Here is a 16,254-nt window from a genome sequence, read left to right as displayed (position 1 = left end):
TCTCTCTGGTTTCTTATCCTTCCTGTTAGTCTAGCTAATTCCAAATATTCTAATAATTTGTTTCGCCACTCTTCAATTGTAGGTAAGTCCGGCGTTTTCCATTTTTGGGCCAGCAAAATTCTTGCCGCCGTAGTAGCATAAAGGAATATCTTTTGGTCATTCTTTATGATGTCACTTCCCATTAATCCTAATAAAAAGGCTTCGGGTATTTTGTGAAAGGTATATTGCAACATCTTTTTTAGCTCATTATATATTGCTTCCCAGTATTGCTTTACTTTCTCACACCCCCACCACATATGGAAGAAGTCCCCATCTTTCATCTTACACTTCCAACATTTCTTATTTCCTGTTCTATACATTTTGGCTAATTTGGTTGGGGTTATGTACCAGCGGTATAACATTTTCATCAAATTCTCTTTTAATACTGTACATGCCGTAAATTTAATGGTGTGGTTCCATAATTTCTGCCATCTATCATACTGAATGTTATACCCCAAATCCACCGCCCATTTTATCATGGCCTCTTTCACAAGTTCATCCTTTGTGTACCACTCTAATAAGTAGTCATACATTTTGGTCAGCAATTTCCCTTTCCCTTCCACAATCTCCATTTGAAATTTAGATTTGCTTTTTTCAAAGCCGCCTTTTCTTTTGTCCTCCTTAAATATTTCATTCACTTGATGATATTGTATCCATCCAGTCATTTTATCCATTACGGCCTCATAAGGTTTTAACTTCCATCCTTTATCTGAATCTACCAATAGATCTTCATATGTAATCCAGATCCCTGCCATATTTACTTTTTTTACTGTCAGGATCTCTGTTGGGGATAACCATTTTGGCGTCTTCCTTTCTAATAAGTTTTTATATCTTTCCCAGACTTCGTACAAGGATTTTTTAAATACATGTGTTAAAAAATCTTTGTGAACTTTAACTTTTTCCCTCCACAGATACGCATGCCACCCAAACCTGTTGTTAAACCCTTCCAAGTCCAATATGTCTGTATTTTCCAGCAAGATCCATTCTCTCACCCATATTAGGCATGAGGCTTCGTAATATATTTTCAGGTCTGGTAATCCAAAGCCTCCTCTTTCTCTCCTGTCTACTAATATTTTTTGTTTTATCCTAGGCCGTTTTCCTTGCCATATAAATGTGGATAGTGTTTTTTGCCATTCTTTGAAAATTTTTGTGCCTTTAATTACTGGTATCATTTGAAAGAAAAACAATAGTCTGGGTAACACACTCATTTTGATAGCTGAGATTCTTCCCCAAAATGACAAGTACATTCTCTCCACTTAACTCTAAATCATTCATCAAATCCAGTTTTAATTTTGAGTCCCAAAGTTGAAAGTCCTGCATTTCTGGGCTCTCACCCCAGAAAGCCGTTATAAAGTCATAATTCTCAGCCTCCGATCTCTCACATCCTTGAGGCCTTCCTTCTTGCTGAACCTGTATCTTCACTACTTCAAGCGGTGTCTCTGGGAAAAAATTCATTCGAATTGTATCTTTAAGTAAATCTTCAATTTCTCTAATTGATACTCTGTATTTCTCAGCAAAGTTCTTAAAGGCATTTTGTATCCGCATAAAAGTTCCAATGACACTCTTTTGCAAAAGTTCCAATTGCTGCAAAATTCTTTCCTGGCCTGACGTCATGCTGAGTCTGGAGGAGCGTGGGAACCAAGCACAAATAAACAGAAGTGGGCAGGAAGACAGAGTCTCAGTATTTTTCCATCCTCAGTGATCAAATTTCAGCCACCATTTTCCCCCTTTCGACAGAGGAAAAACTTTCTTTCATTATAATTTTCTCTTGCTCAGAAGAAATAATTCTAAAATAATATCACAGCCTCGTCCCAGAAAGGGATTTCTTAGGCAGTCATCAGAATCAACTTAAAACTTCAAAGCATTCCAATAGAGCAACAGTCAAGTGTTACCTTGATCTTGCCACAAAGGAGAGAAACGGACTTCCTCTTTTGAAGTCTCTCTCCGTAAGCCAATTAGTCCTAATTAGACCCAATTAAGTTCAAATGGCCACTTACGGTTTCTTCCTTTTTCAGCTAAATTTGAAAGAACGAAGCGCTCACAGCAGGTGGCCGGCTGCCTCTTTGGCTCCCCCGGTTGGGGACGGCTTCCTCAGCCCCACGCCGGAGCCGTTCACTCGAGCCTCCCTTTTACAAAGGAAGCTTGAGAACGGGACGACGCAAAGGGGCCCGCAGGAAAGCCCCGACCACGGGACGCTCTTCCTGTGGGTTACCGGAGCCCGCAGTGCGGTTGCGGAGCTCCAAACCCCGGGGGAGCTGGAGCCGTCTCGGAGCTGAGACGGCTCCCAACCGCCCGCTATGGCGCCGCCGTTGGAAGTCAGGCACGCCTATCTTTCACTGCCTCCCACAGTTTGGCCAAACTCATGCTAGTCACTTTGAGAACACTGTCCAACCATCTCATCCTCTGTCGTCCCCTTCTCCTTGTGCCCTCCATGTTTCCCAACATCAGGGTCTTTTCTAGGGAGTCTTCTCTTCTCATGAGGTGGCCAAGTACTGGAGCCTCAACTTCAGGATCTGTCCTTCCAGTGAGCACTCAGGGCTGAATTCTTTAAGGATGGATAAGTTTGATCTTTTTGCAGTCCATGGGACTCTCAAGAATCTCCTCCAGCACCATAATTCAAAAGCATCAATTCTTTGGCAATCAATCTTTATGGTCCAGCTCTCACTTCCATACATTACTATTGGGAAAACCATAGCTTTAACTATATGGACCTTTGTTGGCAAGGTGATGTCTCTGCTTTTTAAGATGCTGTCTAGGTTTGTCATTGCTTTCCTCCCAAGAAGCAGGCATCTTTTAATTTTGTGACTGCTGTCACCATCTGCAGTAATCATGGAGCCCAAGAAAGTAAAATTTCTCACTGCCTCCATTTCTTCCCCTTCTATTTGCCAGGAGGTGATGGGACCAGTGGCCATGATCATAGGTTTTTTGATGTTGAGCTTCAGACCATATTTTGCGCTCTCCTCTTTCACCCCCCTTAAAAGGTTCTTTAATTCCTCCTCACTTTCTGCCATCAAGGTTGTGTCATCAGCATAGCTGAGGTTGTTGATATTTCTTCCGGCAATCTTAATTCTGTTTTGGGATTCATCCAGTCCAGCTTTTCACATGTTGAATTCTGCATGTAAGTTAAATAAGCAGGGAGACAAAATACAGCCTTGTCGTACTCCTTTCCCAATTTTGAACCAATCAGTTATTCCATATCCAGTTCTAACTGTAGCTTCTTGTCCCACATAGAGATTTCTCAGGAGAGAAATGAGGTGATCCAGCACTCCCATTTCTTTAAGAACTTGCCATAGTTTGCTGTGGTCAACACAGTCAAATGCTTTTGCGAGTCAATGAAGCAGAAGCAGATGTTTTTCTGGAACTCTCTAGCTTTCTCCATAATCCAGCGCATGTTCACAATTTGGTCTCTGGTTCCTCTGCCCCTTCGAAATCCAGCCATAGTCAAAACAAAATTAAAAATTAAAAAAATCCTTCCTGTAGCACCTTAGAGACCAACTAAGTTTGTTCTTGGTATGAGCTTTCGTGTGCATGCACACTTCTTCAGATACAGAATCTTGATTCTCTTTCACAGCACACTCATCAGCTCAACCTGGGTAACTTCAGGTACAACTTTACAGGTAGCTACCAGAAATTCAGCCCAATATCCAAGCAGCAAGTCATATATCCCATAATTTTTATGCCATCAACTTGGGGCTCTATTTGTTTATTTATTTGTTTATATGCTACCCACACTTCACCGTAAGGTCCCAGGGCAGATTACAGCAGTAAAAACAACTTTCAACTATAAAAACAAGTAGGGTCCTAAAAACATAAAATATTAAAAGCCAGGGTAAAGAGGTGTGTCTTCAACCTTCTCTGAAAGTTGTACAATGAAGGTGCCAGATGCACCTCTGTGGGTAGGAAGTTCCATAGCTTAGGGGCTGCCACAGAAAATGCCCTCTTCTGGGCATACCTCTACCGATCTCCTGTCTGCTTGCCCAGACATTTTTTCAACCATTAGCATAGCCCATGGCATGTGGGAGGTTGATCAGCCCTTGAGTGTATTCAGCAAGCAATTCAGCCCAGAAATCCAGTTCAGTAGTTTATTTATAGCTGTGGATAAGATAATGGTCAAAATGGAGTATTTGTGGTTAGTGCTGTAATTGCTTGGGTGGAAGAAAATTTCTAGGACTCTACATTCAACTGGAAATTATATGGAATGTAAAAATAATATGGTCGCTGTAATATAGAAAGCCTTAGCTTTTATTTCCTAGCCTTCAAATGCTTAATTTGGAAACTGTATCACTTTATATCCTTCTATTCATGTCATGGAGCAGTAAGAAAAAAGGCCTTTTAATTACAGTTGTGGCTTGACAAAAACGTTCCAGAAACAACCTGCTTTTAAGAAATTTATGTGTAACTTGCTGTAAACAAGCATTATAACCAAATGCTTTGAAGAAAGGGTTGCTGAGTTAATCAATTTCTTTATTTTACCTGTTTTCTAAGCATTGTTGCATGTCTCATCACAGCTTAGCTTTTTTATAAAGGAGAAAGCATAATGTATTTTTGAATACATATTTTACAAACATATACCGTGGGCATAGGCAAGAGAATATGTTTAGTATGGTATCTTTTTAACTGCAGATCAAGACACAGGGGAGGACATAGAATATGTTGTTGTTGATCAATTTCAGAAGCAGTTTGGTTCTGCAGTGAGTATAATATTGTTACTTTTACGGTACTTAAGGGTGTTTGCTTTGTTTTAGGGGTTATGGGGGTTGCCACCTGTTGCTGTTGGACACATTTGATATAAAATCTTGGAAGGGAGAATTCACATTTGAGCACTTTGTAAAATCATTGCCTGTGGTCCTAGGTACAGTGAAATCTGTGGGACTCAAATGTATATAATTATGTCCTAGACCGCAGCCATTGTTTAAGAGGTCATGTTGATATTTAGACCAGGACTGTGTGTGTGTGTGTGTGTGTGTGTGGTGTCAAAAATCTAAAATTTTATTACCAATTCTAAATTGTGTTTAATAATTTTTGGTGGATTACTTTAATTGTATAATTTGCCCATAAATGAAAGAACAGCATCTTAACTTAACCTAGTAAACACCATCTAGGTGGGAAACTTTTGTTAGGCTGTAGAATGTCTTACACCTAAAACTTCGTATTTAATGGCACTGTTTGAATAAACGCTAGTAATGATCAAGGAATGGAAACCCTGGGTAATTTTTATATTTACATTACACTTTGCTGATTATCCGTTTCTCACTACCTCTGATGTATGCTGGGTGTTAATTTTACGTTTGTCACAAATGAGGCATCATGTTTTCTTACCTGTCTTCACTCTTATTTACCTAGTAGTTTCTCCCCTTCTCACTAGATGGTGCACATCAAAAAGCAAAATGTTTGTAGTGTAGCAGCAGAGGGTGTCAATTTGTGTCGCCATGGAAAACTCTCTTGGTTGCAGGTAAGAAGGAATATTTTATAAGCAGTTAACATTGCTGTTTGGGACCTTTGGGCCGAAACGTTTGATTTTTTGTTTCTTAATCAGTGGTCTTCTTATAAGCAAGAGATACCTAAGAGGAACAAAGAATATGCTATATCTGGGGTCTTCAGTATAACTCCCCTTTTTCTTTATTGTGTTGTTATGTAGTCCTTTGTTAACATACACAAATATATTCCTGGGGCCCTCTCCTTTGGGACCTTCTAAGCGGTTCAGAAGAACAAACCCTCTAAGTAGATTTGCTTCCCCTACTGCTTGAAGGCAGGAATGCATTCTGGAAGGAAGTATTTTGGCTTTCTTCCCTTGAAGCGCCAGTTACCCGGTATGTTCTTGCCTTCACTCAGAACAGATCTTACGTCTTCTATTTGTCTTCTCTGTGTCTCAGGTGTGTGTGTGTGATTCTGTTAGGACAATAAGATTCATATTATGAAAATATTTTATTGCTAATATTTAAGTAAAAACAGGTACGTATAATTTTTGTTTCTGTCCTGTATATTTATTATAGATTGCAACAAGGAGCAAGGTTTTCTTGTTTGACGTTTTCCTTCTGGGAGCTCGAGTGTTCAAGAACGGACTCCAGATGATACTGGAAGATCATAATATTTTGAAAGTAAGTATTTGTCTAGCACAGGGCATCTGAGAACCTATGTAGAGAAAATGTGAAATAACATAAACATGACAACATCAAATTGCATTTATTTATATATTACTTTTATCTCACCAACTACTACAGTACCTCTTCCTTATTTTCTTTAGGTTATCCATGACTGCCGGTGGCTTTCAGATTGTCTGTCTCACCAGTATGGAGTTATGCTCTCCAATGTCTTTGATACACAGGTAGCATGTTAGTTAATTGTTCTCTAACTAGATTTTTCAACACACTTCTCAGTGCTGCGTATTTATTGTTTGTTTTTATTACTTGTTTTTACATTTTATATCTTGCCTTTCCTCCAAGGAGCTAAAGTTGGTGTAAGGCTTTCACCGGCTGCTCATGAGTAACCAGGCTGACGCAGAAACTTCTAAAACTAAGTTTATTTATTGTGCAAATATATATACAGTGCAGCTACAGAAAAGACGTCCAGCTCATCCTTCGGCAGAGTCCGGGAATGGCCCCTTCCGGTTCTTCCCCCAGCATAAAAGGCGCGGGATGCGGAACCCCTGCCTTCCCCCTCTGCGTCTTTCCCCACTGAGCAAATGGGGAGACGGAAGTGGTGCCTCTTTTCCCGCTTCTGCCTGATGCAAGGGCTCTGCTACCTTGTCAGAGCCCTGACTCCTACTCTCCACTCCCATCTCCCCCTCCCCACTGGAAGGACTGCTGATCTCTTCACTGGAAAAGGAGGAGTTACTCAGCAACAGAGGCGGGGGCTGGCGATATTGAAAAAGCCCCGGCAACTCCTTGCCTGTTGACAGAGGCAGCCCCCTGACACTTGGCATATGTGCTACTCCCCCCCCGCCCCAATTTTATTCTCTTCTGAGATACAAATTGTTGTATGATACTGAGTTTTTAATTACATTTTATTGTTTTATGGTGTAAATTGTCATCTTTTCAAAAACAAGTAAGTATAGCTCCAATCCTAACCCCACTTACCTAGGAGTAAGCCCCATTAAATTCAGTAGGCCTTATTTCTGAGTAGACATGGTAAAGAAGTAAGTGGTTGGGACAGAAGAGCCACGGGTTCAATTCTCCACTCCTCCACATGCAGCTGCTGGTTGACCTTGGGCTAGTCACACTTCTCTGAAGTCTCTCAGCCCCACTCACCTCACAGAGTGTTTGTTGTGGGGGAGGAAGGGAAAGGAGATTGTTAGCCACTTTGAGACTCCTGTATCTGAAGAAGTGTGCATGCACACGAAAGAACAAACGAAGTGGTGCATGCACACCAAGAACAAACTTAGTTGGTCTCTAAGGTGCTACCAGAAGGATTTTTAAAATATATTTTATTTTGTTGAAACTCCTTAGGGTAGTGATTAAGCGGGATATCAAATCCAAACTCTTCTCCATCATCTTCATAAAGAAGTGTCTTACTTCAAGGACGTTTGTCTTCGATTTCATGTGTACAATATTTCACAGAATCCAGAAAAAAACTGAATTTGATAGATATCTGAAGTCTGCTTGATTAATTATATACTGCTATATCATAAGAAATATCAAAGCGGTTTACAATAATATATGTAATAAAAACATGTAAAAAATCAGCAATCAGTTAGCTATTATGGAAAGATGCTTTCTTAGTTGCCTTCATAAGCCTGACAGCAAAGAAAAAGTTTCCTGCAGGCATTTAAAGGTTGAAACAAAAGACGCCTGCTGAATCTTCATTGGCAGAGCATTCCACAGGACTGGGCCAATGACATTAAAGGCTCGGGTTCTTGTTCCTGCCAGATTAACCTCGCCAACAACCCTCCTGGAGAAAGTCTCAGTGACGGATCTTGAAATATAAGGGTTTAGGCAGTTGATGTTCTGTAGAGTTAGTATGCTGTTAGCCAGTAAAATGTGGGCGTGACATACTGATCCCTCTGCTTCCTTTCATAGGTTGCTGATGTCTTGCAGTTCTCAGTGGAAACAGGTGGCTTCCTTCCTCACCGTATCAGCTCTCTACAAGACTGCTTAATGCGATACTTGGGGATGCCCTACAGATGCATCTCTTTCCTGGAACAAAGGCAGCGTGTGATTGAGGTAAGTGGGATGGAGCCATCCCATCCCTTTCTGGAAAATCTGTTCTGGTGTAGCCAGAATATATGTTATTAGCTATGGTTATGGTCCTTTAGAAGCTACTTTTATGGCAATTATGCAAACCTTGTCCAAGAGAGGGTATACTCCGTATTTGTTCATTAGTTTGGTTGCTGACAAGGTACTGCAAACAGTAGAATAGTAGAATCATAAAATCGTAGAGTTGGAAGGGTCTCTCAGGGTCATTTAGTCCAACCCCCTACAGTGCAGGAATCTCAACTAAATAATACCTAACAAATGGCCATCCAACCTCTGCTTAAATACCTACAAGGAAGGAGAGTCCACTTTCCGAGGGAGTCCATTCCACTGTCAGACAGCTCTTACTGTCAGAAAGTTATTGATGTTTAGTTGGAGTCTCCTTTCTTGTAACTTCATAGAATCACTGGGTCCAGGGGGTATTCACTGGTGAGTTCTTAAAATAACGCAAATGTGAAATAGTTGTTCTTATAAAAAGTAACTTGCCCTCAATATCAGTACTAGAGGCCAATGATACATCTGCTATAAAAAAGGAATCTGGGAATTTACATGCCAGATAGCTTAACCTCTTTCCAGGTAAATTGGTGGAAAGCATTCCTAAAGAAAAAAGTAACAACTGTATAAGACTCTTGCTTAAGTAGAATTAACACTGTTTCTGCAAAGATAAATCTTTCTGCTCAGCAAACTTAAAAGCCATGGATTAAGAGTTTTCTTATGGATCCACTAACTCCGGGGTCAGCACATTTTTCAGCAGGGGGCTGGTCCACTGTCCCTCAGACCTTGGGGGGGGGGGCAGGCAGCTATATTTTGAAAAAAATAAATGAACGAATTCCTATGGCCCACAAATAACCCAGAGATGCATTTTAAATAAAAGGACACATTCTACTCATGTATGGGCCAGATCTGGCCTCTGGGCCTTAGTTTGCCTACCCATGCACTAGCTGGTTAAAGGACAGGAAGCAGGGAATACAAATAAATTGATTGTTCTCATAATGGAGAGATGTGAGAAGTGGGGTTCCCAAGGGTCAGTATTGTGACCTGTGCATGCTACCCAACTAAGTCATACTTGGAGTAGTCAGTGGGTTTAAACAACTTAAGACCCCTTTGTTTTTAGGAGGAATAAAAGCCCATTTTTCTACATAGGGCAGGAGATGGTTGTGAAGACACTTGGAATGCAAAGGAAAGTACATGTTATCAAGGAGTCCAGAAGCAAGTAGTTCTCTATAAACATGTTCTTGGGAGGAAAAGGGGTACAGGGAAAGCCTAGGGAAATCTCAGGAGTGGAAGGAAGATGAAGGTCTGAGAAGGGAATATTATAGAAAGAGTAAACAGGTAAAGGATAGAAGCAATGGGGAAACAAGAAACCAAAGTTCACAGATGGCTAATAGAGGCTTGGTATGAAAGAGGCAAGATTCTGTTGGGTGCAGAATACTAGGTATTTGTGTGTTCTTACCTGGGAGTTCGTCTTACTGAATTCATTAGGGCTTACATCTGAGTAAACTTGCATAAGTAAACTTAATCTGATATTGCTAATATGAATCATGTTTGTTTAGCGTGGTTATAATACTTAGCATTTATATCGTATATATGACCAATCCGCGATAGTGTCTTGGTAATTTTGTAAAGTAGGCCGGTATTCTCATACAGGAGATGGAGGGCTGCAGCTGAGAGTAAATTGCTAACCTAAATTCATGTGGCGAGTTCATAGGAGAGGCAAAATTCAACCCAGTGCTTCCTGATGCATGTCCAAAGTCCGTTTGGGGGGCTTAATCCGGCCCGCCGGTCGGTTTAATCCGGCCCCTGCAGCAGTTTATCTCCTGGGTTAAAATCCTTTAAAAAGCTCAAAAACTTTTGGGCACCCCTGAGAAAGTCTAAGTCAATAAGCTACACCAGCAATTGCATTTCGAACTCCAGTTTGGGAAGTGTTAGTATTATTATTTTTCATTTTACATTTGGGGTATGTAGGAAAACCCTGAGATATGGTTTGTGAGACCCCTTCCACCTGCATTGCTGAAAGTGTTAGCTCTGGAGGCAGCATACCTTCTCCCTCTCCGCATGTTGCTACTCGATGAAATCATGTCTGATTTAACAACTTTGGTGGATGGATATCTAAATGCCTTTCGGGAAGGATCCGCAGATCCATTGGGGAGCACAGAGGTAAGTGAAACTTCAATAACTTTCAATTTTATCTGAAGAAGTGTGCATGCACACGAAAGCTCATGCCAAGAACAAACTTAGTTGGTCTCTAAGGTGCTACTGGAAGGATTTTTTGATTTTATATTTTGTTTTGACTATGGCAGACAAACACGGCCACCTACCTGTAACATTTCAATTTCCTTGTTGCTGCCAGTCTTGTTTTTAGATTTCAGAATGCGCATTACTGAGCTTTGATACTTGTTTGTTTGTTTGTTTGAATCTTGTTCTGCTTTCATTTTCCAGGAGATTCCAAAGCAATTCACATTATAAATCACAAAAGTTACTTGGAATTGTTTGTAACACCATCATAACTAAATGCAGCAGGAACCAGCACTAGTCAGGGAAAGCCTGAGTGAAGAGTGTTTAGTTCAGGGGTTGGCAAAGTTTTTGTGGCTTGGGCCAGTTCACGGTCCTGCAGATGCCACGGTGGGCCAGAGTGTATGTGTGCGCATGCACGCATGTGCAAATACTATTTCCGGTGCGGAGGAGGCGTGTGCAGCTTCCCATTGGCTGCAGGAACTTCCTGCGGCCAATGGGAAGCCAGCCAGCGTCACAGAAGGTGGTCCCCTCTCTGCTCCATGCTGGTTTAGTGCGGCGCACAGGAGCCGACCGAGCGGGCAGCAGGAGTCCCCAAGTGGGCAGCGGGGTTCCATGAGCCGGTTAAACGGGCCTTAGGTTGCTGACCCCTGGTTTAGTTGATGCTACTGAAACCACCCATCATTGGTGTCTGCCTAGCCTCAGTGAGAAGAGCAATCCAAACAGTCCAATAACCTCAGTATTGTCTACACTGACTGGCAGTGGCTTTCCAGGCTTTCAAGCAGGAATCTTTTCCAGTCTTACCTGGAGATGCCAGGAATTGAAGATGTGACTTTTTGCATGTAAAGCGAACGCTCTTATCACTCAGGCACACCTCTTTCAATACCAGATCCTTAGTATTGTGTTTGATTGTATTATATCTCCTGCCAGTCCTCTTCATATGGAAAATGGGTAAAGGGCTTACCTGAGGAATGTGACCACAAAGAGCCAACACACACACACCCCCTGTCCAGAGGGGAGTGAGCCTTGAAAAAGTTGAGCTGGTTCTTGCAGCTGGTTCCCCTCCCAACATCAGGGGATCCAGTTCCCTTCATCACAGTGGGTACCATACAACAGTAAATATTACTTGCAAAAATAAGAGTGAAATGCTAACAAACACATCCAATAGTGTTGAGGTTAGGAGGATGCAGTGTTTCTTGTATCAGCTGAGAGGCGCATCGTTGGTGATGGTAGGGATTTATCACAACAGAGGCAACAGTAAATGCCTGCCAGTGTTTGCTTCCGGGTAGGGATTTTCAGGCCCCTTATTGGCATGGATCTAACACAGCCCAAGTAGAATACTGCACCTCCTCACCTTTTGCCTTGGCCAGCATGAACAACGGGGGTTTCAGATGTGCCAGTAGATCTGCTGCCCCCTAGCCAGTGTTTGGATTGCTCCATCTTTCTTTTTCATGCTCTGCTTTGTTTTGTTTGCAAAAAATAAGGAGATGGTTTGGTATAAACAAAACACCTGTCTAAATTGCTAATCTGGACATGGTTACAGTATATAATTATTTTATGCGGGGGGGGGAGGGTTAATTTTATTGTTGCTTTTCTTTCTTCATTTACCATTTCCCTCAGTTAAAATTATTAGACAGAATGCTCCAAATGCCTTTTTATTTAGTGAGTGCTCATCAGCCATAGTATGTGTAATAAAAAGTATACTACAGTTCTGATCTACATGCATGTGACTTTTAATTAGATATCTTGTATGGAGCTACCACAAGAGCTTAGACAACTGGCAGATTTTTACAAGGAACGAAGAAAGAGGGCAACACAGAACTTTCAGCTGAATGAGGAAGGTCTCCTCATCAGAAACCAAATGGAAACTATGGGAAGAAGGGTATCAAAGATGAAAGAAAACCAGAGAGATAGTACCGGCTTAATTCTTTCTAGTAGGGCAGTATCCCCTAAAACTGGCAGTCCTGTCCACCTCTTAGGTCAAGATGTTCAGGACAACTCTGAAAAAGAATACCGGCGGGCAAATCATTGTAATAATCAATGGGCAAGTAATGTTGAATCTGAAGTAGAAGCAAGACACCCTGTTTGCTGTAAATCAGTATTGGGAGCATCTGAGGTAGAAGGGAGAAAACCATCTCCAGTGTTCAAACCACAAAGAAAAGTAGATTTGACTTTAGAAGAGGAAATAAAGGAATTGTTGACAGAAGTCAAGAATGAAGACAACCTTTCACCTCCAAAAGCGAACAATTCTAGGATCCCATTTCAAGCTGTAAAGCAATCTAGCCAAACCCTGTCTAATGCTGCCATGAGTAGAAATCCCTTTTCTCAAACAACTCATGATTACTGTCACCAGGTTCCCACAAGACAGAAGAATGGGGGGAAGTGATTTGGCGGTTCACTTTGTCTTGCCTTCAGATTTCAACTGTCAGCTGCCAGCCCCAAGCCCTGGAGGCAAGGAGCAGAAATTGTTTCCTTTTCAAATTCTTTATTGGCAACCAACCATATTGGAAGACTTCCATTAATGGAGCAAATTTTGGAGGCGGTTGGACACAATACCCTTCATGTTGTATGGGAGTTTCCTGCTCCTATAAACACAATTGATGTTACAGGTGTTAATTCTGCCACTATAGTCTTGAGTCCAGTATTTTTTTCCAGATTTTTCCAAAGAACCATTGATTTTCATTATATCTGAATGTTCCAATTATCCAACTAAACCTAAAGTTCATGTATGTGCTTCCTGTATTGTAAACTTCATGACAAAGGGGGAAGGAGTCCCCAACCCTTTCATGATTCTTTAAAAAACCAACAACCTAGAAACACAAATCATCTGCAGAAGCGTTGGCTGTTCCCCACTGCTCCCCAATACAATATTTGCAGTAATATCTTTGGAATAGGTTTGCAAAATTCTCCCAAGAGCAATGTAGAAAGTTATTTATTGTGCCAAGTGTCCATAAATAATAGCAACACTTATACAACACAATCTACAAAGGGAACAGCAAACATTTTTAAGCGGCTCAATCCTAACCATGTTTACTCTGAAGTTCAATTATCAGTTGGACATGTGATGCAGTACTCAATAACTGTGTTCTAGGTTTCAAAAAGTAGGCTTCCTTTTTGTGTGGGGAAAACAATTACATGGTAAAAGGCCTTTAGTTGTAAGGAGAGGATCCTAAGCATGGTTATTTGAAAATAAGTATGAGTTCATTTTCAAAATAGAAGGGCAAAGCTATATATTGTTTGTTGGAATTTGAACAGATGTTTCTTAAAATGCAAGTGTGTACGTTTCAGATATAAACGTAATATGCTGGGTTTTTTGGTAGATGGTTTTCCCAAGAAAACTCTTCACAAGGCAGATGGAATGTTTTTCTCTAAAATAAAAGTAATGATTCTTCTTTGTGGTCTTTTTGCATTCACGTATACAGGTCCCGTACCTGCACAGAGCAACATCTTTTAGAGCTTAAAAATGGAATCCAGCAATCATCCTCCAAACAGGTGGCCCCTGCATTGCACAGTGGTACCTCGGGTTACGGACCTGATCCGTTCCGGGGTGCCGTTCACACCCTGAAAAGTCCGTAACCCGAGCGGCGATATCACGCATGCGCGAAAACGCGACATTGCGCTTCTGCGCATGCGTGAACTGCGCAGAACGCTTTTGCGCATGCACGCATGGCAAAACCCAGAAGTAAACACTTCCGGATTTGCCACTTTTGCAACATGGAAAAACGCAACCCACAGCTATCGTAACCTGAGGTATGACTGTATACAGGCCCTGAGGAATAGGCAAACAACTTACCACCACCCCATTCACTTTCATGCACTGCAGAATTAATGTTTCTGAGCTTTTGGGAGCTTTCCTCAACATTTTTATTCTAATTTGCTGGATGTACCTGTTAAGTTATATATACAGTCGTACCTCGGGTTACGTACGCTTCGGGTTACGTACGCCCGTAACCCGGAAGTGTAACCCGCCGTGCGTGCAATCCGCACGTGCAGAAGCGGTCTGCGCACTTCACGCCTGTGCAAAATGCGTTGTTCAGGTTATGTACGTTTCAGGTTACGTACAGTGACCCAGAACCAATTAAGTACGTAACCTGAGCTACGACTATACTAAGTTTCCCCCCTTGCCCGATGGATTTGGACACTACGGCCTAGATTACCCCTTTAGCTGCCTGAGAATGCAATTCCTCAATATAAGTAGAATAACAACTTAAAAGGAGCCCTGCTGCATCAGAACAAAAGTCTATGTAGTCTACCATCCTATTTTTCCACATACTTACTGGTCTATTTCTCCACTATTGAGATAATAGGGTTCTCCCTTTCACAGGTGGCTGGTGTCCACTAGACTTGGTGGGGCGATTAAGAAGTCAAAGGTGCGTGACTAAGTTCTTCCCCCTCCATTATACTGTGGACACTTTAGGAATTGCTGTTCTATAGATAGCACCTAACTAAATGGAAAAATAGCCTAGTTTTAAGAATGGTTTCCTGCTCTCCCAAACACTTCTTCTAGGGGGGAAAGTTCTGTGGCCTCCAGCTGTTCCAAATAAACAGTGGACACTTGAACACTGCATTTGTATTAATACCTGGCACCTAAGTGTCTTATTATGGCTCAGAAGGGGTGGATTCATGCAACAAATACTAGATTACTCAGAACTAAGCCACACTGAATTCAATGTGGATCACTCCCTGTTAAGTATGAACAGGATTGCAGCCTGGTTAGTCTTAAAAGGTGTCACACCGGGCTGTTAACAAGGAAAGAAAAGGATTCTGTAACTTTCCAGACCTATGAGAAAAGATTATGCCCCTGGCTCACAGTGTATTCATTTCTACATCTTTCCCTCCAGAATGCTGAATAAAGTGCAGGGATATTACATGGACTAGGACCTGTGTTAAAATCACCACTCAACCATAAAACTTATTGTGACCTTTGACCAGTCTCTCAACCTAACTGGCTGTTCTTTGGTACCTGGTGTTCAGAAGCAGCTTATAGTCATCACAACTAGGGATAGCCAGATCCATGGATGATGAGGTTAATCTGCCCTTTCAAGTTGGGGTCTGTCTTGTAGTAGAGTTCCAGTTGTAAATATGCACCATGTAAAAACTTAATTTTGTCTATCTCAAATGCATCCTTAGGTTTTAGAGATATAAGTAGGAAAGTCCTGGCCAGATATATACATGCACACATACAGTGTTACATAGAATTTATATCCTTTTACTAAAACAAAAACATTGCAAGAACAAAATACACTGCAGCACCTTAGAGCTATCACCATTTTCCTTGCAAGGCAGTTACAAATACAGCTCAATAGTTTCCAGTGGCAAACCTTTTAATACTCAAGTGGTAAGACAATAAATGTGTGGGGGGTGGGGAGGTGAATTGAAAGAGAAACTGATACCATATTAATGCACGGTGCCTTTGATTAAAGGGACCCAGTTCTCCTTATTTCATTCACTGTAAGAGATTTATGTGTCGTCTTTCGGGCTTTAATTTAAAAAAAACAAAGCCGTGGCAAAAGCATGCTGCAGAAACCGCGTGGAGACGAACTGCGAACAGGGATAATTCGATTACTGGCTGTGAAAATACCCGTTTCAGTCAAAACGCAGGCTCTCAGTTGATCGCAGGCCTATCTGTAGAGCCCCACCCCTAAACACAGGAGCAAGGTTAGCCAAACGCTACGTCACTTCCAAGGAGCTCCCGTTGGAATCTTACCCTCGCGAACATTTAGCTGGCGCCTCGCGCGAGAATTGCTAACTCACGCCAGTCTCTTCGGCCGAAAGCGTTCGGCAATTTCCGTCA

The 16,254-nt window shown here is 41.6% G+C and overlaps 1 protein-coding gene and 1 long non-coding RNA gene across 3 annotated transcripts in view; one reads left to right on the top strand and one right to left on the bottom strand.

The window, feature by feature from the left end:
• The window catches only part of EXD1 (exonuclease 3'-5' domain containing 1), a 24,914-nt gene extending 11,834 nt beyond the window's left edge, over positions 1–13,080 (top strand). For both annotated transcript variants that reach the window (XM_033145537.1, XM_033145544.1), the window contains exons 6-12: positions 4,663–4,730; positions 5,405–5,491; positions 6,033–6,137; positions 6,284–6,364; positions 8,055–8,198; positions 10,194–10,385; positions 12,202–13,080. In XM_033145537.1, the coding sequence (XP_033001428.1) occupies positions 4,663–4,730; positions 5,405–5,491; positions 6,033–6,137; positions 6,284–6,364; positions 8,055–8,198; positions 10,194–10,385; positions 12,202–12,846 (1,322 nt within the window). In that variant the 3' untranslated portion in view covers positions 12,847–13,080. The remainder of the gene's footprint in view (positions 1–4,662; positions 4,731–5,404; positions 5,492–6,032; positions 6,138–6,283; positions 6,365–8,054; positions 8,199–10,193; positions 10,386–12,201) is intronic.
• Positions 5,946–16,254, bottom strand: LOC117044771. The gene is made up of 2 exons (XR_004426348.1): positions 16,168–16,254; positions 5,946–6,171 (listed from the first exon to the last, which is right to left on the bottom strand). It is a non-coding gene; the product is annotated as an uncharacterized LOC117044771 (long non-coding RNA).

This window comes from Lacerta agilis, chromosome 1 (genome assembly GCF_009819535.1).
Source record: "Lacerta agilis isolate rLacAgi1 chromosome 1, rLacAgi1.pri, whole genome shotgun sequence".
NCBI lineage: Eukaryota > Metazoa > Chordata > Lepidosauria > Squamata > Lacertidae > Lacerta > Lacerta agilis.
Note: the sequence above shows the minus strand (reverse complement) of the source record. Positions and strands in the feature narration are given on the sequence as shown.